Below are 16,879 nucleotides of genomic sequence, written 5' to 3'. Positions count from 1 at the left end.
AGGCCTAGCTAATTTTTACATTTTTTTTGTAGAGGCGGGATCTCATTGTGTTGCCCAGGCTGGTCTCACGTGCCTGGACTCAAGTGATTCTCCTGCCTCAGCCTCCCAAAGTGCTGGCATTACAGGCATAAGCCACTGCGCCTGGCCTGGAAGGCAACTCTTATTGACCTCATGGTGGCCAAAGCCCCCTCCCTTGTTTCTCCATCTCCCGTCCCTGTTCCTACACCAGCCATCCCACAGGACAGGGAGAGAAGGAAGGGAAGACAGGAGGAGGGGAGGAAAGAAGGAGGTGAGGGAGGGGAAAAGGGAGGGAAGAGGGAAGCGGGGAAGGAAGGGAAGAGGGAATCGGGGAAGGAAGGGAGGAAGGGAGCGAAGAGAAGTGGGAAGGGAGGGAGGAAGGAGTGGCTGGATCTTTTCCTTTCCTTGGGCTCCCCACATCCTTCTACCCACAATGGGTAGTCGGTTATCCTCTAACACGCAGGAATGCCCAACAGCCGACTGGAGACACAGCCTGGTCCGTGGGTGGCTTTCCAAGCAGCCAACCACATTTCCCTGGGCTGGACAGGAGGAAGGAAGCCAATCTAACAGTTGGGTTGAAAAATATCCATGCATCATCCTGTTTTCCAGCCTTCACTTTATCCCCCCAAATCAATTTCTGAAAGTCAAAATGATTGATAGCTTTATACCCTGTGCAATCATTCTCCTTATTAAATAACTCAGCATCAATCATTTAAAAAAGGCTTCCAGAGTGGTGGTGGTTACATGAATCTATACATGTGATAAATTTTCACAGAAAGACACACACAGGAGTGATGTATATGAAAACTAGTGAAATCTGAGTAAGCTCTAGGTTAGTTACCAATGTCTATTTCCTGGTTGTGTAAGATGCTATCATGCTGGATCAAGAGGACACAGGAACTCTCTGCTATTTTTGCAACCTTTGAGTCAAAAATTATTTCAAAATAAAAAGTTTTAAAAACCCAAAAAAGCCTTTTAAACAGTAAAACAAAATAAAAACAATCACTTTTTTAAAAAGCTCCCAGGAGGAAACACCACAAACCCATTCCTTACCTGAGAACTGGGAATCAGTGCCTTCCACCAGTGCCCGCCCTTGACTAGGTCAACTTCACACAAAGGCACGGAAACTTTCCCAATGACACAGTGGCGGGAGAACTTATCAAAATCCACCACGGTCAGGAGCAGGGTCCTCCTCTGGGCCTCCAGGAAGGGGATCTCGAAGGTGTAGCGCTCCTCAAACACGGGTTTCTGGGTCTTGCGTTTGACCCCGGTCTGCTTTGAGTTCTTCTGATCTGGCAGGAGACAGATCTTGACGTAGGGGTTGGAGTGTGCCATGTCCTGACGCGAGCCGTCGTGGGAGATGGGAGGTGGCAGGTCCCTGGCCTCGATCACGCGCACGGTGAGGTGGTTGTGCAGCAGGTCGTACTGAGTGCTAAAGTGGAGCATGCCCAGCTGGTACTTGGACAGGATCTCCTCGTCCGTCAGAGAGTCCACGTCGTCACTGCTGGAGTCGAGGGAGTACAGGTGGGGTTCGAACTTCCTGAAATAGTCATCGGGGGTATAGGTCCGTCTGAGCACCGAAGGCTGGATGGGCTCCTTCTTGGCGCTGAGAACGCCAAACTCGATGGGTTTAATATCGATGAGTGGAGAGCTGGGACGTCTTGACTCAAGACCTGAGAGCCACCAGAAATAACAATGAAGACAGCCACATACAGGGCACACCTGGGCAACTGTGCAGGTGAGCAGATTCTTGCACTGTTTACTCTACTTCAAAATGATCCTTGCCATCTTTCTCTACACTCTGAAATACTCACTGATTCTGTGACAGACAGTATGGTAGCACTCTTGTCACCACCGCCATCATCACAGCAGCTAAGTGCCAGGCACTGCTCGAATAGACTGAGTACATTACATCATCTCATATGTGCAATCACAATCTTCACATCCCCTTGAATTCTTAGATAATTACTATTATCCCCACTTTATAGATGAGGAAACAGAAGCTTTAAGAACTTTCTGAAGGTCACACACTTGCAAGTGGAGGAGCCAGGGGTTAGGCTGGTCTAGCTGGCCCCAGAGTCTGGCTCTAACCATTATCCTATGATGCCTCCACTTTAAGAAAGTGAGCTCTGGGACCAGAGTGTCTGGGTAGAATTCCCTCTCAGCCGCTTACTCACTACTCGTGTACTCATTAACAAATGAGCCATGTGACTCCGGGCATATTCTTTTGACTCTCTGGGACTCTGTTTTCCCATTAGTAAAATAGAGTCAATAATGGCACCTACCTCAAAGAATGTGATGAAGATTCACTGAACCAGGGCATGGAAAGGGCATGGTGTGGAATGTGCCCGTAGGCACAGATCAATAAATGGGAATGATTATACTTCTTCAAGGTTCATATTCAAACCTCATCGCTTACGGGCTGCCTCTCTCCCTTCCATGAACCAGCAGAGTGCTGGTTCATGGATCCCAAGTTCATATTTCTAACCTTCGTGCATCCCACTCTTCTAGCAATGAGCTCATGGCATTCTTGCTAATTGCCCTAACAGCTGCCTTTATGAGACATTTGCCTGAGGCATGGGAGGTACTCTGACAGATGTGTGCTAAATGGAAAAATCACCCGTGTTCAGAGCTAGGCATGAGACTCAGAAATTATCTAGGCCCACACTGTCCACAGAAAGATAACGCAAGCCAGAAATGCAAGCCACATATGTAACTTAAAATATCCTGGCAGCCATGACTTTAAAAACATGCAAAAAAAGGGCAAAATTCCTTTAATTTAATTTATTTGTTTATTTTGAGACAGAGTCTTGCTCTGTCACCCAGCCTGGAGTGCAGTGGCGGATCTCAGCTTACTGCAACCTTCGCCTTCCAGGTACAAGTGATTCTCATGCCTCAGCCTCCCTAGTGGCTGGGACTACAGTTGTGTACCACCACACCTGGCCCATTTTTGCATTTTTAGTAGAGATGGGGTTTCGTCATGTTGGCCAGGATGGTCTTGAACTCCTGGCCTCAAGCAATCTGCCTGCTTTGGCCTCCCAAAGTGCTAGAATTACAGGCATGAGCCACCATACCTGGCCTGCAAAATTAATTTTAGTATTTTATTTTATTTAACCCACTATATCCAATATATAATCATTTCAACATGGAACCAATATAAAAACATTTTAGTGAGATACTTTAAATTCTCTCTCTCTCTCTTTTTTTTTTTTTTGGAGACAGCATTTCACTTTTGTTGCCTGAGCTGGAGTGCAGTGGTGCGATCTCGGCTCACTGCAACCTCCGCCTCCCGGGTTCAAGTGATCCTACTGCCTCAGCCTCCCAAGTAGCTGGGATTACAGGCATGCGCTACCATGCCCATCTAATTTTGTATTTTTAGTAGAGATAGGGTTTCACCATGTTAGCCAGCCTGGTCTCGAACTCCTGACCTCAGGTGATCCTCCCGCCTCGGTCTCCCAAAGTGCTGGGATTATAGGCACAAGTCACCGCAACAGGCCTTTTATTTTCTCACTGTCTTGAAAGTCCAGTACGTATTTTGCACTCACAGAACATCAGTAAGATTCAGTCTCACACCATTTACGTGCTCAACAGCTACGTGTGTGTGGTGACTGTTACACCAGACAGCACAGTTCTAGATCAGCCCTCTCATTTTACAGATGGGAAGACTGAGGCCTAAAGAAACCCAGTGCTCGCTCTGTTTCACTATTTCATGCCCTTGAACTCTTTTTTTTTTTTTTTTCCTACTTTTTTCTTTTCCCTCTACCCCCAGGAAAGGTTGGACACCAATGATCTCCACCTGAATGGACTTGTTTCAGGCATTTTAAGCTTTTCCCTCTGTTTAGTGAATTTCAGACATCAGTTCACGTAGAGAAGACATCAGTTCACGTAGAGAAGAGATACTTTTGTGGAGCAGGAGGAGGTTGGGAGTCTCTGGGTATTTATCTTCCTTTTTCATCCTCACCCAAATCATGCTGTTTGGTCAAACACATATGCCACACAACAGAGTAGACAAATTGGGTGGCCAAGTTTGATGGCTGCACATACATTTTGTTTAGGCTCGAAAGTAAGAATGTTTCATATTTAAAAAAAAAAAAACCCAGATTGCCAATATCTCTTTACAAAGATCAGACGATACTGGGCCCCCAATCCCATACAGCTACCATTGGCCAAGCTGAGCAGCAGCCGCCCTGCTGGCCTTTCAATGGGGCATTCGCTTTTAAATTGACTGAAGTCTTCACCCTGCCTTAGTAACTCTCCAGGCAGAGCGGCAGCTGCCATTTGTCACTGCACTCAGGCAATGTTTATCTCTATGTAACCTCTGCATTTGGCCACTGATGCAACCCGCCTAGCTCCCAAAGTCACCAGAATTGACAAGCCCTTCTATATAATATAGCCACACTCATCTTTCAGAATCTGAAATGATATACACTGACAATGTTAATCAATGCAGCCAGTTCAATCAAACTTAAAACTAATAAAAGCAAAAATCAATCAAAATGATTGCTTTTGATTAAACTCATCAGCAATCAGGTGTGATGCCCTCCTCTGTCACACCGTCATTATCTCTCTCTCACCCTGTCCCCTGGACTGTCAATCCACTCCGCCGCCCTCCCCCAGCAAAGACACTGCCCTTCATGACCCTCCATAGGAGTGTCTGGGAAAGCCAGCCAGGGCCCCCAGAGAGGCACAGCGGAGATACTTACTCGAAATCCTCCGCGTCAGGCTGTATGTGGACTTGGATGTGTCTGAGGACGAGCGTCTTCCATCCGGAGAATTGGTCCGTGGGGTCAGCGGGACTTCGCTGGCCGTGTGGACAGAGTCACCATCCTTGTCACTGCTCCGGCTGGCCATCCTATAGGAAGGGAAGAGGTCTCAGTAGCTGTCCAGGAATCCCGAGGGACTGGCATCTCCGTCCCTTGGGGGTTAAGACCCGCGATGAAACCGCTCTCAGACCCATTTTATGCAACATGGAATAATGCAAATTTGAAACAGTGTGGCGTCCTTAAACTCTCAACAACGTCTTGCTTTTTGCACAAAATGTGAAATGATATGAAGAAATACTTCCCGATTTAGAACAATCTGTCAAGAACTTGCATAATTTCAAAGCTGGGGTTGGGGGGAGAACTGTGTAAACTTAGGCTGTCGCCACGTGGGGGCGCCACTTTGGCTCAGTGAAGCCCGAGACCTGTCAATCTCTAGTCTGCAGGGAACCGTCTGCTTGTTTATAGGCATCCAAACTTCTGCTTTTGGTTACAAGTGTCCTGGTATTTCAATAGTCACTGTGTCTATAATTTAAGATCTTTTAAAAATATCCTATAACAATGTCACTCAAGGGTTCTTTGCGTGGCAGAAATGGCGCTGAAAATCAACAATTTCTGAACAGAAGTTAGATGTCAAGAAATAGCTATAAATTAGCAGCAGCCATGACTTAATGTGCTCCCAATAAAGAACTGCTGAGAAATTGGGAAGGAGCGGGTAAGGGTGGATGGAGAAGGAAGACGATACGGGGTAGTGATTAAGAGAACCGCTGGGGTTGAACCCTGACTGGATGCTGGGGTAAGTCCCTTTCCCCTCCCGTACCTCCATTTCCCCATCTGTAAAGTGGAAATATTGACTGTACCCACATTATATGGTGGTTGTAAACACTGAATGAGTTAACACATATAAAATGCATAGAGGCCGAGCATGGTGGCTCACACATTATACCCAGCATTTTGGGAGGCCAAGGCAGGAGGATCCCTTGAGGCCAGGAGTTTGAGACCAGCCTGGGCAACACAGCAGGACCCCATCTCTACTAAAAGTTGACTGGGCATGGTTGCCCACAACTGTAATCCCAGCACTTTGGGAAGCTGAGGCAGGAGGATCACTTGAGCTCGAAAGTTTGAGACTAGCCTGGGCAACATGGCAGAACTCTGTTTCTACAAAAAAATTTTAAAAATTAGCTGGACATGATGGCTTGTGTTTGTAGTCATAGTTGCTTGGGAGGCTAAGGCAAGAGGCTCGCTTGAGCCCAGGAGTTTCAGGCTGCAGTGAGCTATGATTGTGCCAATGCATTCCAGCCTGGGTGACAGAGCAAGAGACCCTGTCTCAAAAATAAATAAATAAAATGCTTAGAACAGTGCTTGGTTGTGTAGTAAACAGGCGCTCAATACATTTTGAAACATTTTTTATGGATTGATCAATCGATCAATTCACTGAATTTTTTGTTTGTTTGTTTGTTTAAGAAACAGGATTTCACTATGTTGCCCAGGCCGGACTCAAACTCCTAGGCTCAAAGTGATCCTTCTGCCCTCAGCCTCCTGAGTAGCTGGGACTATAGTTGCATGCCTCCATGTCCAGCTTAGTTGATATTATTACAACTGGGGGGCTTTAAGATCCCCCCCCAATACTCATAAAGCTAGGTAAGGATGCTGGAGGGATGGAAAAGGAGGTAGAAAAACAGCTGGTGACATCGTTTTGAGACTGATGCCGCTAATAACATGCCCCTAAGCCATAATGGCTGTAGATTTATGCCTTCCGAGGCTGCATCCCCCGCAACGTGACATTAAAGCCTACAGGAAAACTTGTCTTGAAAAATGCAAGTTTTGAATGCTGTGAAGTCTTCGGACATATTCTGTGCATGAGATGAGACTGATCTAATGTTCTTCAAAAGCATTATCAGGAGCCGGGCGTGATGACTCACGCCTGTAATCCCAGCACTTTGGGAGGCTGAGCTGGGTGGATCATTTGAGGTCAGGAGTTCAAGACCAACCTGGCCAACATGGCGAAACCCCATCTCTACTAAAAGTACAAAAATTAACCTGGCATGATGGCACGCACCTGTGGTCCCATCTACTTGGGAGGTTGAGGCATGAGAATCACTTGAACCTTACCCAGTCTTGGGTATCTCTTTATCACAACACAAAACAAACTAATACAGGTTGGGAGAAGGATGAATAACTAATTGGCATCACTGTTAAAAGGCAGAACCCCAGCTGAGCCAGTAATGCTAAACTCGAAATGGCACACACTCCCAATCGCCAAGTGAGGCATCTCTTGTGAGACCTGTAAGAGCTCTACACATTGTAGGGATTCAATATGTGCTTGTTCGACAACCAACCAACCAACTTGACTTTAATTCACTCTTCAATGAGGGTCTTTCTGGCATTGCTTCAAAAGGCACCAGTCAGATTGTGCAGTTTTCCTAATCTTCACCAGCCCAGCCAAGAAAAGTTGGGGGCCCACAGGACATGAGCATACGTAACAATTAATGTTGTTTCCCCCAAGATCACACACAGAGCACACACAAAGGGCCAGCTCATCTGCCACGTGCCAGTCCACAGAGGCAAGTCCCGTGGTTCTCGACTCAAATGTCACAGTAGGAACAGCGTTGCGAAGCCCATACACTTGCCATTTCTACTTCCTGTCTGTTTGCTAACACGCAGCTGCCCACTTGGTAAATAAATCTGGGGAAAATACAAAGCTGTAAATTTGCTTTCTGAATGATTTAGCCATCTTCTCTTTACAGATTTCTCTTACCGTTTTGCATTATGCTGAGTGCCAAAAATGTGTCAAGCACTGCCCAGTGTTTAGAAGAGACCTCATTCATCCTGGGAAGCACAAAGGTCATGCACAGCTGTTCAGTCTGTAGACTGCACAACCCTAGGTGGTGCCATTCATGATGGCTACCATGTGAACTGGCGCCACCTGGAGTTGTGTGGTGTATTGGCCCTGCTGGGAAAGTTACAGTCCACTTCTCTACTAGTGGCAAAACCAAAACAAGTGTCTTCCCAGAGGGTCCCAGCCATCTTGCCCCTGCTTACACAAAGGGTCAGCAGCAGTCAAGGCAAAATGCAACTGTCCTCCAACTCAGCATGAGAACCTAGGCTGTGCATCTGTAACACTCAACATTTGGATATCTAGGGGGCAAACAGGTACCTGACTGTGATTTTCAACACCTCTGAGGGGTCTCCGCTGGTACAGAAGAAAATCCAAATTCCTTACTCCAGCATTCAAGACCCAATTCAACCTGAGCTTGCAGGCTCATTTTCCACTATTCCCCCAGCTCTTCCTAAATGTAATGTCCATTTGTGGTGTCTGCCCACTTCTCTAGTCAATTTTCTCCTCTGTAGTCACAACACCCCAATTGTCTATTACAGGGGTCTGCAAACTACAAAGCCAAATTCACTGCCTGATTTTGTAAATGAAGTGTTAATGAAACACAGCCCTGCCCCTTCATTTATGGTCTACAGCTGCTTTTGCACAACAATGGTAGAAATAAGTAGCTGCAACAGAGACCATACGGCCCATGAGGCTAATATATTTACTATTTGGTCCTTTAAAAGTTTGCCAACCCCTGGTCTAGTAGTTTAGTTCATGTGTTTCAGATGGAAATGACGATTTCCCTGGTTTCCCGGATGGGCAGGTAACTGGCATGATTCTAGCACCATTTCCTCCAAGTGAAAGTGACTGGTACATAACCCAAGCCAGGCTAATGAGAGCCTTTCCTGGTTTTGTTTTGTTTGTTTGTTTATTTGTTCACTTTTCATGCAACGGCAACAGAATGCAAGTCTAGTCCTGCCACATGGAGAAAACAAGCTTAAGAATGAGACCAATACAGAAGAAATAGAGAGAGAGAGAGAGAAACAGAGAAAGGCTCTGATGACATGATTTCTGCTCCTGGATCCAGCTATGCCTGAAGCCATCATTCCTGATTCTTTCATAACAAGGCCTTATGCAGGACTGTCATATATGGAATGCAGGGTGTAAATGCACAACTCTAGGGGGCAACCTGACTTATATACCTGCCTTACCTCCTACATGAGATTGAAAATTCCCTGAGCATGGTCATAGGACCCTATCTAGCCCTGTGTATGCCACAGCGCCTGGCACACTGTACTTAAGAAATAACTACAAAAGGAACTCAGATTAACTTTTCAACTGATGATTGGCACTTTAAGGATGCAAGTTCTGCCTGAAGAATAGTGTGTCAGTCAACAACTTTTTCTGAGTGAACAAGACAGGCAAAAATCCCTGCCCACATGGAGTTGGCATTCTTCTGAGCATAGCTTTAAAGACATCAGAGGGACTGAACTAACTCTTGCTACATAGACCACTGGAACCCTTTTTTTTTTTTTTTTTTTTTAAGTCTTGCTCTGTTGCTCAAGTTGGAATGCAGTGGCAAGATTATAGCTCACTGCAGCCCTGACTTTCCAGGCTCAAGCGATCCTTCCACCTCAGCCTCCCGAATAACTGGAACTCTAGGCAACAACATGCCCAGCTAATTTTAAAAATTTTTATAGAGATAAGGGTCTTATCGTGTTGCCCAGGCAGGCTGGTCTCAAACTCCTGACCTCAAGCAGTCCTCCCACCTCAGCCTCCCAAAGCACTGGGATTACAGATAAGAGCCACGGCACCCGGCTGCAAATTATCTCTTGATCAATGAGTTGCTTTCACCAAAAATCTCAACTTTACACACACCTGTAGGATTCAGGCCACAACTTATGAATAATGAATAATGGAAGAGTTCTTTAACATTGTGTTTATATCAGTTTAATTAATCTCTATTGATACCTAATACTGACAGAAATAAATGCTTATAAAAGTTTTACTCTGTGCTAAGCATATTATATGCATATCTTATTTATTTATTTATTTTTGAGATAGGGTCTCATTCTTTCCCAGGCTGGAGTGTAGTGGCACAATCACAGCTCACTGCAGCCTCAACCTCCTAGGCTCAGGCGATCCTCAGCCTCCAGAGTAGCTGGGACCACAGGCACACATCACCACACTCAGCTAATTTTTTGATGTTTTGTTGAGATGGGGTGGGGGAGGGGGTCTCACTATGTGGCCCAGGCTGGTCTCAAACTCCTGAGCTCAAGTGATCCGGCTGCCTCAGCCTCCCAAAATGCTGGGATTACAGGCGTGAGCCACTGCGCCCAGCCAGAATTACATTTATAATCACCAACGAAGTATCAAGCATTCATAACTACTTTTCCACATTCCAAATTCATTGACTCCCGGCAACAACTCTGAGAGAAATACTATTCTTTTTATCATCCCATTTCACAGATGGGAAATGAAGGTACAGAGAGATCAAACCATTTGCCCAAGGTCACAGAACTAGAAATAGTAGTTGCGATCACAGAGCCTGGATCCAGAGCCATTTTGCTATGGAAATATTTGATACTTGCTTCTAAGAAGAGAAAAAGAGGCCTGAGGCATGAGCCCCCAACTTGGGAGGGAAAGATGGGACACCAGAGACTTTTGGAATCTCAGACCAAGGACTGAGCTGAAACAGCACTGCCTCCTTCCACCCTGCCAGGCTCCAGCCGTGCGTTCCTGCCGCTGTCTCTCTCCCTCTCTGGGCCTGCCTCTCCGAACCATGACAAGCTCACTTGATGACTTCTTGATCCTTCCCAGCCCCGACCTTCTTGACTGTACCCGGGCTCTCTGACCATGACCCTCTCTCAGTCAGGGAGAGGTGGACCAGGCACGTGGCTGAGAAGCTTCAAAACTGCGTTCCCAAAATATCTGAGCGACTGGCAGATGGAGATGTTGTATGCAGGCGCGGGAGGAGAGCGAATTAGAAATAAAACGAAAGATGCCAGAGAGAACATAAACAGCGTTGGAGGACAGGATGGAGCCTGGAGGTGCTTTTCTGCTTCCCTGTTTCTGAAGTTCTTGTTCGGAGCAGCAAAAAGGCGCTTGTTTGTTGATTCCGTCTACCCATCCATGCAACGGATATTTATCAAGCTTTTACTATGTGCATGCCCTGGGCTGGGTGCTGGGGAGTCTTGTCACATGGACTTGGATGGAAACCCTCAGAATGTGGTCAGCCCTTGAAGACTATAGAGGTTCACAGATCTCCTTTTCTGCTTGGAACAACACTCTACATGACTAAAAATGCCTACACACTTAGCATTACACGGTTCGTATCTCAGAAGGCCCAATGTGCCACTAGGTGAACTAAAACCCCACCACCAGCTGGTCTTGCCAGCTTGCCAAACAAAATGAGGTGTACAGAACATATCCCCAGTCTGCTGCAAAGATGTCCATGGAAACTCAGCCTGCTTCTCTTTCATGCCCCCACATCCTCCCTCCTGTGGCCCAGACCCCCAACCCCCCTTCTCAGAAAAAGGGAAAAATCTTGAAATTGATTTCAGAGAAGTTCAGAGCAGTTTTACTTACAGCCAGGGAGGGGTCTGAGCAGGGAAAGGTCCCAGAATTTCAACTTCATCCTCACTTGACTGGCAACAGCTGGACTCGTAGCACTTCTGACAGCAGTGCCGGCAGGTCCATCTGCACAGCAGCAGATCAGAGAGTCTAGAAAGAAAACCCTGAGGCCATTGGGGGAGGTGGCCCGGGGGTAGGGGGAGAGGTGTGGTGGGCAGGGTGGGGAAGAGGAAGAGGAGAAACAACACCCAAAATTAAAAGTAGCCGATCTCGGATGAGAAACAGACATTCAGGAGTTCTGGCTTTGCTGCTGAGCACTTAGAACAAAATGTTTTCCATTTCTATTTACCAATTGCAGGCACAAAGATAGCAAACATCAACTCGCTGGAGCCATTAGTAGCAAGCAAAACATTTGCAGGTATTTTCTTTGGTAGTTTATGTGAACGTCTTTCTTGACATGTGAGTGGTTTATACAACATTGTAAAGGCTATACAATATGTTTGAAACACAATTATTATTACTCTGTCTTCTTGAAAGCAGGGGAAAAATATTAAAAAATAATCTCAGTGACATGAAACAGACAGAGATAATCAAACAGAATAAGTAGGGGTGGAGAGGGAAACTTGTCTTGTCAACTGGTGTCTTTTCAAAACCGGGATCTCCTTTCGTTAGAAAGGAATGGAAACTCTGCTAGTATTAACACCAGGTTATTGTTGAATATTCAATATCCCCACAGCCCCACATAACACTCCAAAATGAAAGTCAGGCATTTCTTGATTAGAAACCAGACCAAACAAATCATCAAATGAACCCACCTCGTTTAATGGTTCCAACTGCCCTTTTAAGATCCACGATGAAGCCAAGGGCGTAAGGGAACGAAGGGGTTAAAGAAAGAGAGACAAGACCAGTTTAGCAATATTCCAGCAACTCAAAAAAAAAATTTACAGAAGAAAAAAAAAAAAAACAGCCCTGCGTATTTCCACTTACCATCCTGGGAAGGGAGCTGACTTCCTAACAAGGTGTTGCTATTTTCAGGGCTGCTGGTAGCCTCCTGGTTAACCAACACCAAATAAATGGGAAATTTTAGCATTTCGATTTGATTTGCACCGTATGCTGTTATGAATCAGAGCGGGCGGATAGATAGTCATGCTATCCAATACAGCCACACTTCAGGAGAAGAGCAAACCTTCCTATACAGAAATAGCCATGTAGCCAACCCAAAAGGACATGATTAGCTAACATGCAGGCAGGCACACAGTGGATGTTACTTGGCTCCCCCGCCCTCCCGGAGGCCCTACCTTCCAATTCTGCTCCAATGGTAATGGTGGGGTGTTTCCTATCACCACCCACAAATAGAGGGAACTAAAAAGGAAGCCCTAATCTGGTCCTCTTGAGGAAGGAGGGCCTCCCTTCCTGTTGTGGCCCCACCCCACCTCCCCATCTTCGTCTCCTGGGTTTTCAGGGCACAGATTCCCTCCTTCTCTTTAAGATGGTTTTCCAAATGGGCCAAGTAGACTAGGTAGGTTAGAATTCCTGCACCCCAACCTCAGAGGTGAACTGAGGTGGGACTCAAACTCAGAACTTTGAATCAAGAGGGGGAAAGTTATTATCTTCTTTCCAATTCTCCTTCAAGGAGGAGAAAGTCTCAATGTGGTACCACTGTATGTTAACATCCTTTTACCACTTACCAATTTCTACCCTCACCCATCCCCTTCTTTTAAACAAAGAAAGTAGGTCTTGTCCAGAGCCTTGCAGACAGCCATGTCCACCTAGAATTCAATAATGTGGCATTATTCCCATTGCGTTTATTCTTCTAGTTGCCTTCTGCCCATGTCACACGATTTTGGTTTCCTATGATATTAGTGACATAATGTTTCCTTTTCTTTTCTTTCTTTTTTTTTTTTTTTTGAGGTGGAGTCTCGCTCTATCGCCCGGACTGGAGTGCAGTGGCCGGATCTCAGCTCACTGCAAGCTCCGCCTCCTGGGTTTACGCCATTCTCCTGCCTCAGCCTCCCGAGTAGCTGGGACTACAGGCGCCCGCCACCTCGCCCGGCTAGTTTTTGTATTTTTTTTTTAGTAGAGACGGGGTTTCACCGTGATAGTCAGGATGGTCTCGATCTCCTGACCTCGTGATCCGCCCGTCTCGGCCTCCCAAAGTGCTGGGATTACAGGCTTGAGCCACTGCGCCCGGCCAATGTTTCCTTTTCATATGATTTCGTTAAAGTAAAAATGAAAGTGAGCCCATTTATAGAAAAAAATTAAGTTAATAATAGCATAGGTAGGGCTAGGCACAGTGGCTCATGCCTATAATCACAGTATTTTGGGAGGCCAAGTCGAGAGGATCACCTGAGGTTGGGAGCTCGAGACCAGCCTGGCCAACATGGTAAAACCCCCTCTCTTCTAAAAATACAAAAAATTAGCCAGGCATGGTGGCAGGCACCTGTAATCCCAGCTGCTGCGGAGGCTGAGGCAGGAGACTCACTTGAACCTGGGAAGCAGAGGTTGCAGTGAGCCGAGATCACACCACTGCACTCCAGCCTGGGCAACAGAGTGAGACTCTGTCTAAAATAATCATCATCACCATCATCATCATCATAGTACAGGTGGTACGTGGCTTGTGAAAAAATCAAAATCCTCGAAGTGGTAAGGGAATAACAACAGCTTGGGAAATAGTCAAAGGCACTTATCACAAAATCTCTAAAGCCAAAACTCAAACCACACACAGAACAAGACCCGAAGGTGCTGAGGGGCCACACAACGAGCTGAGTCAAGAAGTACTAGAGTCCTAGTCTCACCATTGACTGATCATGTGACTTGCGCAAGTCAGGGGGCCTCTCTGAGCCTCGGTTATCTCTTCTTTAGTGGAAAGGCTACTCTATACTTCAAAGGGGTGCTATTGGGGTGGGACAGGACACTGACTATGCAAATACTTCCATGTGGTCCAGTTGAAAAATAAAATGCACCCTTTCTGTGATGATAATTGGGTGATTGTCAAGACATAGTGGTACCCAGTAGGCACCAGGTATTGTCCTGGCAGGTACAGCAGAGCACAAAACAGCAAAATATACCCTCATAGGGCTTCCATGAAAAAGTGCTTTAGAATGTTTAGGATAAAGTGATACTTTTTCATGATAATCCATGACCATTTTAGGAATATGGGAAAGCATTTCCTAGACATGTGGTGGTCAAAAGAGGCCATTTATGAAACCAAAGTGAACAGAGACAAGGCCACCTCATGCCCCTGCTGAAAAACAGCCTCCCCAGCCTTCTCAAAGCCCAGGTGCAAGATGAGTGTCAAGGAACAGAGAGAAACCAAAGAAGATGAAAGAGGTGCCCTGACGTTCCCAGGCATGCGGTCCTTCTGGCATTGGGTCTCCTGGGTTCCCATGTTTGACACCGATGGAAGAGAACCAATTCACACCAGCAAGAAAGAGGAAGAAAGAAAACCCATGCATTCTAAACAGAGGCTGGCAAACTGAGGCTCGCAGATCAAAACCAGCCCCGCAGCCTGTTTTGCTACAGCCCTTGAGCAAAGAATGATTTGTAGGTTTTTAAAAGGTTGAAAAAAAGATGACTGCCTCTTGACTCGTGCGAAGTAAAGTATACAAAATTCAAATGTTGGTGCCTGCAAATAAAGTTTTATTGGAACACAGCCACACCCACTCATCTACAACTGTCTATAGCAGTTTTGGTGCTATAGTCAGAGTGGAATAGTTGTGACAGAGACCATGTGAGCCTCCAAGAGAAAAAAAGTACTATCTGGCAGTTTACAGGACAAAAAAAGTTTAACACCTTGTTCTAGACAGAAAACCACCATCTCTGCTCAATTGTCATATGAGATGCTTAACATATCTCGCACCGACCCCCTTGAGATCCCACCTTGACCCCTAAGCGGCTGTGTGTCCTTGGGCAAGTTACTTAATTTCTCTTTGCTGAAGGCGGCCATTAAGAACCCCGGGCGCCAGTAAACATGTTCATTTCTCACTAAATTGTGCACTCAGAGGGGCAGGAACTGTGCTGTTTTCATCACTGCATCCCCAGTGCCAGCACTTAGTAGGCGGTCGCCCAGGTGTTTGTTGGGTGACTATTGAATAGCCCCTGGACAACATTCAGCACACAGTGGGTGGACCGTAATGTGACCTTCAATGAACTTGAAAAGGGAAACTGGCGATTCTAGGAAAGGGAAGCCAATCCAGGGAATCGAAGGCAGGAGACGAACGGAAGAGTCTCCGCCAGGTGACACAGCACAGAGTTCCCGGCAGGCTGAAGCGTCTGAGGACACTATGAGGGGATACGTGAGCCAGAGGGGAATGGGAGGACCAGCAGCACCCCCAGCTGTGGCTGAGGGGACAAGATGTGAGCCAAGATACACCCTGGACGTGGAAGTCTATAAGCTTCTCTGCCCAGCTCAGAGGCGCCAGCACCAGAAGCAAGCAACTCAACCGGTCTCACTGCGAGTCTGCCTGCTTGACCTTGGCGCTGACCTGCGGTCACTTCCCTTCTTGCAGAGGAGAAAGGTCTTTTCATCAAGAAGCCCGGCCCAACCCTCCGCCTCCTCCCCCCAAAAGAAGGCTGCTTAGAAATTATTTCAGAATTATTTCAGCCCAAGGATTCTTGGGGGACGTTTCTTCAAGGTGAAGAGGGTCCACATCTCCCGGATCCCAATGCAGCGGACTAAAGTAACAGGCTCCCTTTTCTTCACCAGCGCGCCTCTGGCCTCCGGGTGTCCCCCACCCCTCAGCACCCAGTGCCCGGGAGAGACGACGTCCTTGTCCCTCCTGGTCGGAACAGCTGCCTCAGGCTCGGTCTGCCGGCCAATTAGCCAGAGCCGTCACCACGGCAACGGCAGCTGGCGGGCTGGGCTCCTGGCTCGCCCCGGGCCGCCCTCCCCACGGCCCCTCCCCTGGGGTGGGGTGCCAAGGAGAGGGAGGGGCGGGGGGGAAGAAAAGTCCGCCCTACCCCCCATTTCCTCCCCAAGAGGCAAGGGCGCGCGTTGCAGAGTCCACATAGGACCCTCCATCCCGAGGTTTGGGGGTCCCCAGTCTCTCCTCCCGGGACGCACCCCTGTTGCTGCAAGGGTTGCCCGCGCACGGGCATCCTTTTTCTCGAAGCAAGTTTGTGGGAGCCTAGCAGTGGGCCCTCCCTTCCGCGCGCTCCCAGCCGGAGGGGGCGCAGCACCCCCTACCCGCACCCCGGACCTTGCCCCCAGCCTCAGCCCTACCTGGATGTACGCCATTTTCGCCCGCGCGCACTCACTCCGGCCCGGGCATGGCGCCGCCACGGCCACTTTGCCCTCGCCAACAGCGGAGGGGGAAGAAAGCAAAGGGGGAAAGGAAGAAAAAAGCAGCCGGTGGCCCCAAACGTGACTGGAGTGGCTGATGAGCGGCGCCCGCCCCTCCGCCGGCCGCCCCGTCCTTGCCTTTCCCTGCGTTCCGGCTCTCGGAATCGGGGCCGCCTCCCCGGTTCTGAGAGATCGGTTGCCCAGGGCCCCCGCCTCGGTCTCCCTCGCTGTCCCGTGCTTCCCCCCGAGGCGCTCCCCAGGCTGGAATAAGGCCCGGGCGCCTGGGCAAGGAGCCCGGGGCAGCCGCGGGGACTGCAGCGACCCCAGCGCAGAGAGATCGGTTGCCCAGGGCCCCCGCCTCGGTCTCCCTCGCTGTCCCGTGCTTCCCCCCGAGGCGCTCCCCAGGCTGGAATAAGGCCCGGGCGC

General features: G+C 47.9%; 1 protein-coding gene across 3 annotated transcripts in view; it reads right to left on the bottom strand.

Moving 5' to 3' along the window:
- Positions 1–16,779, bottom strand: part of SYT17 (synaptotagmin XVII) — a 92,437-nt gene extending 75,658 nt beyond the window's left edge. The window contains exons 1-5 of one of the 3 annotated variants that reach the window (XM_011931852.1): positions 16,394–16,779; positions 11,988–12,005; positions 11,188–11,336; positions 4,722–4,870; positions 1,072–1,691 (exon numbers count right to left, since the gene is read on the bottom strand). In XM_011931852.1, the coding sequence (XP_011787242.1) occupies positions 1,072–1,691; positions 4,722–4,870; positions 11,188–11,336; positions 11,988–12,005; positions 16,394–16,408 (951 nt within the window). In that variant the 5' untranslated portion in view covers positions 16,409–16,779. Of the gene's footprint in view, positions 1–1,071; positions 1,692–4,721; positions 4,871–11,187; positions 13,045–13,368; positions 15,272–16,393 lie in introns of those variants that run through there. The other 2 variants (XM_011931853.1, XM_011931854.1) reach the window with 2 other exon arrangements.
- Positions 16,780–16,879: the final 100 nt, after the last annotated feature.

Source organism: Colobus angolensis, unplaced genomic scaffold, assembly GCF_000951035.1.
Source record: "Colobus angolensis palliatus isolate OR3802 unplaced genomic scaffold, Cang.pa_1.0 Scaffold92, whole genome shotgun sequence".
Taxonomy (NCBI): Eukaryota; Metazoa; Chordata; class Mammalia; order Primates; family Cercopithecidae; genus Colobus; species Colobus angolensis.
Note: the sequence above shows the minus strand (reverse complement) of the source record. Positions and strands in the feature narration are given on the sequence as shown.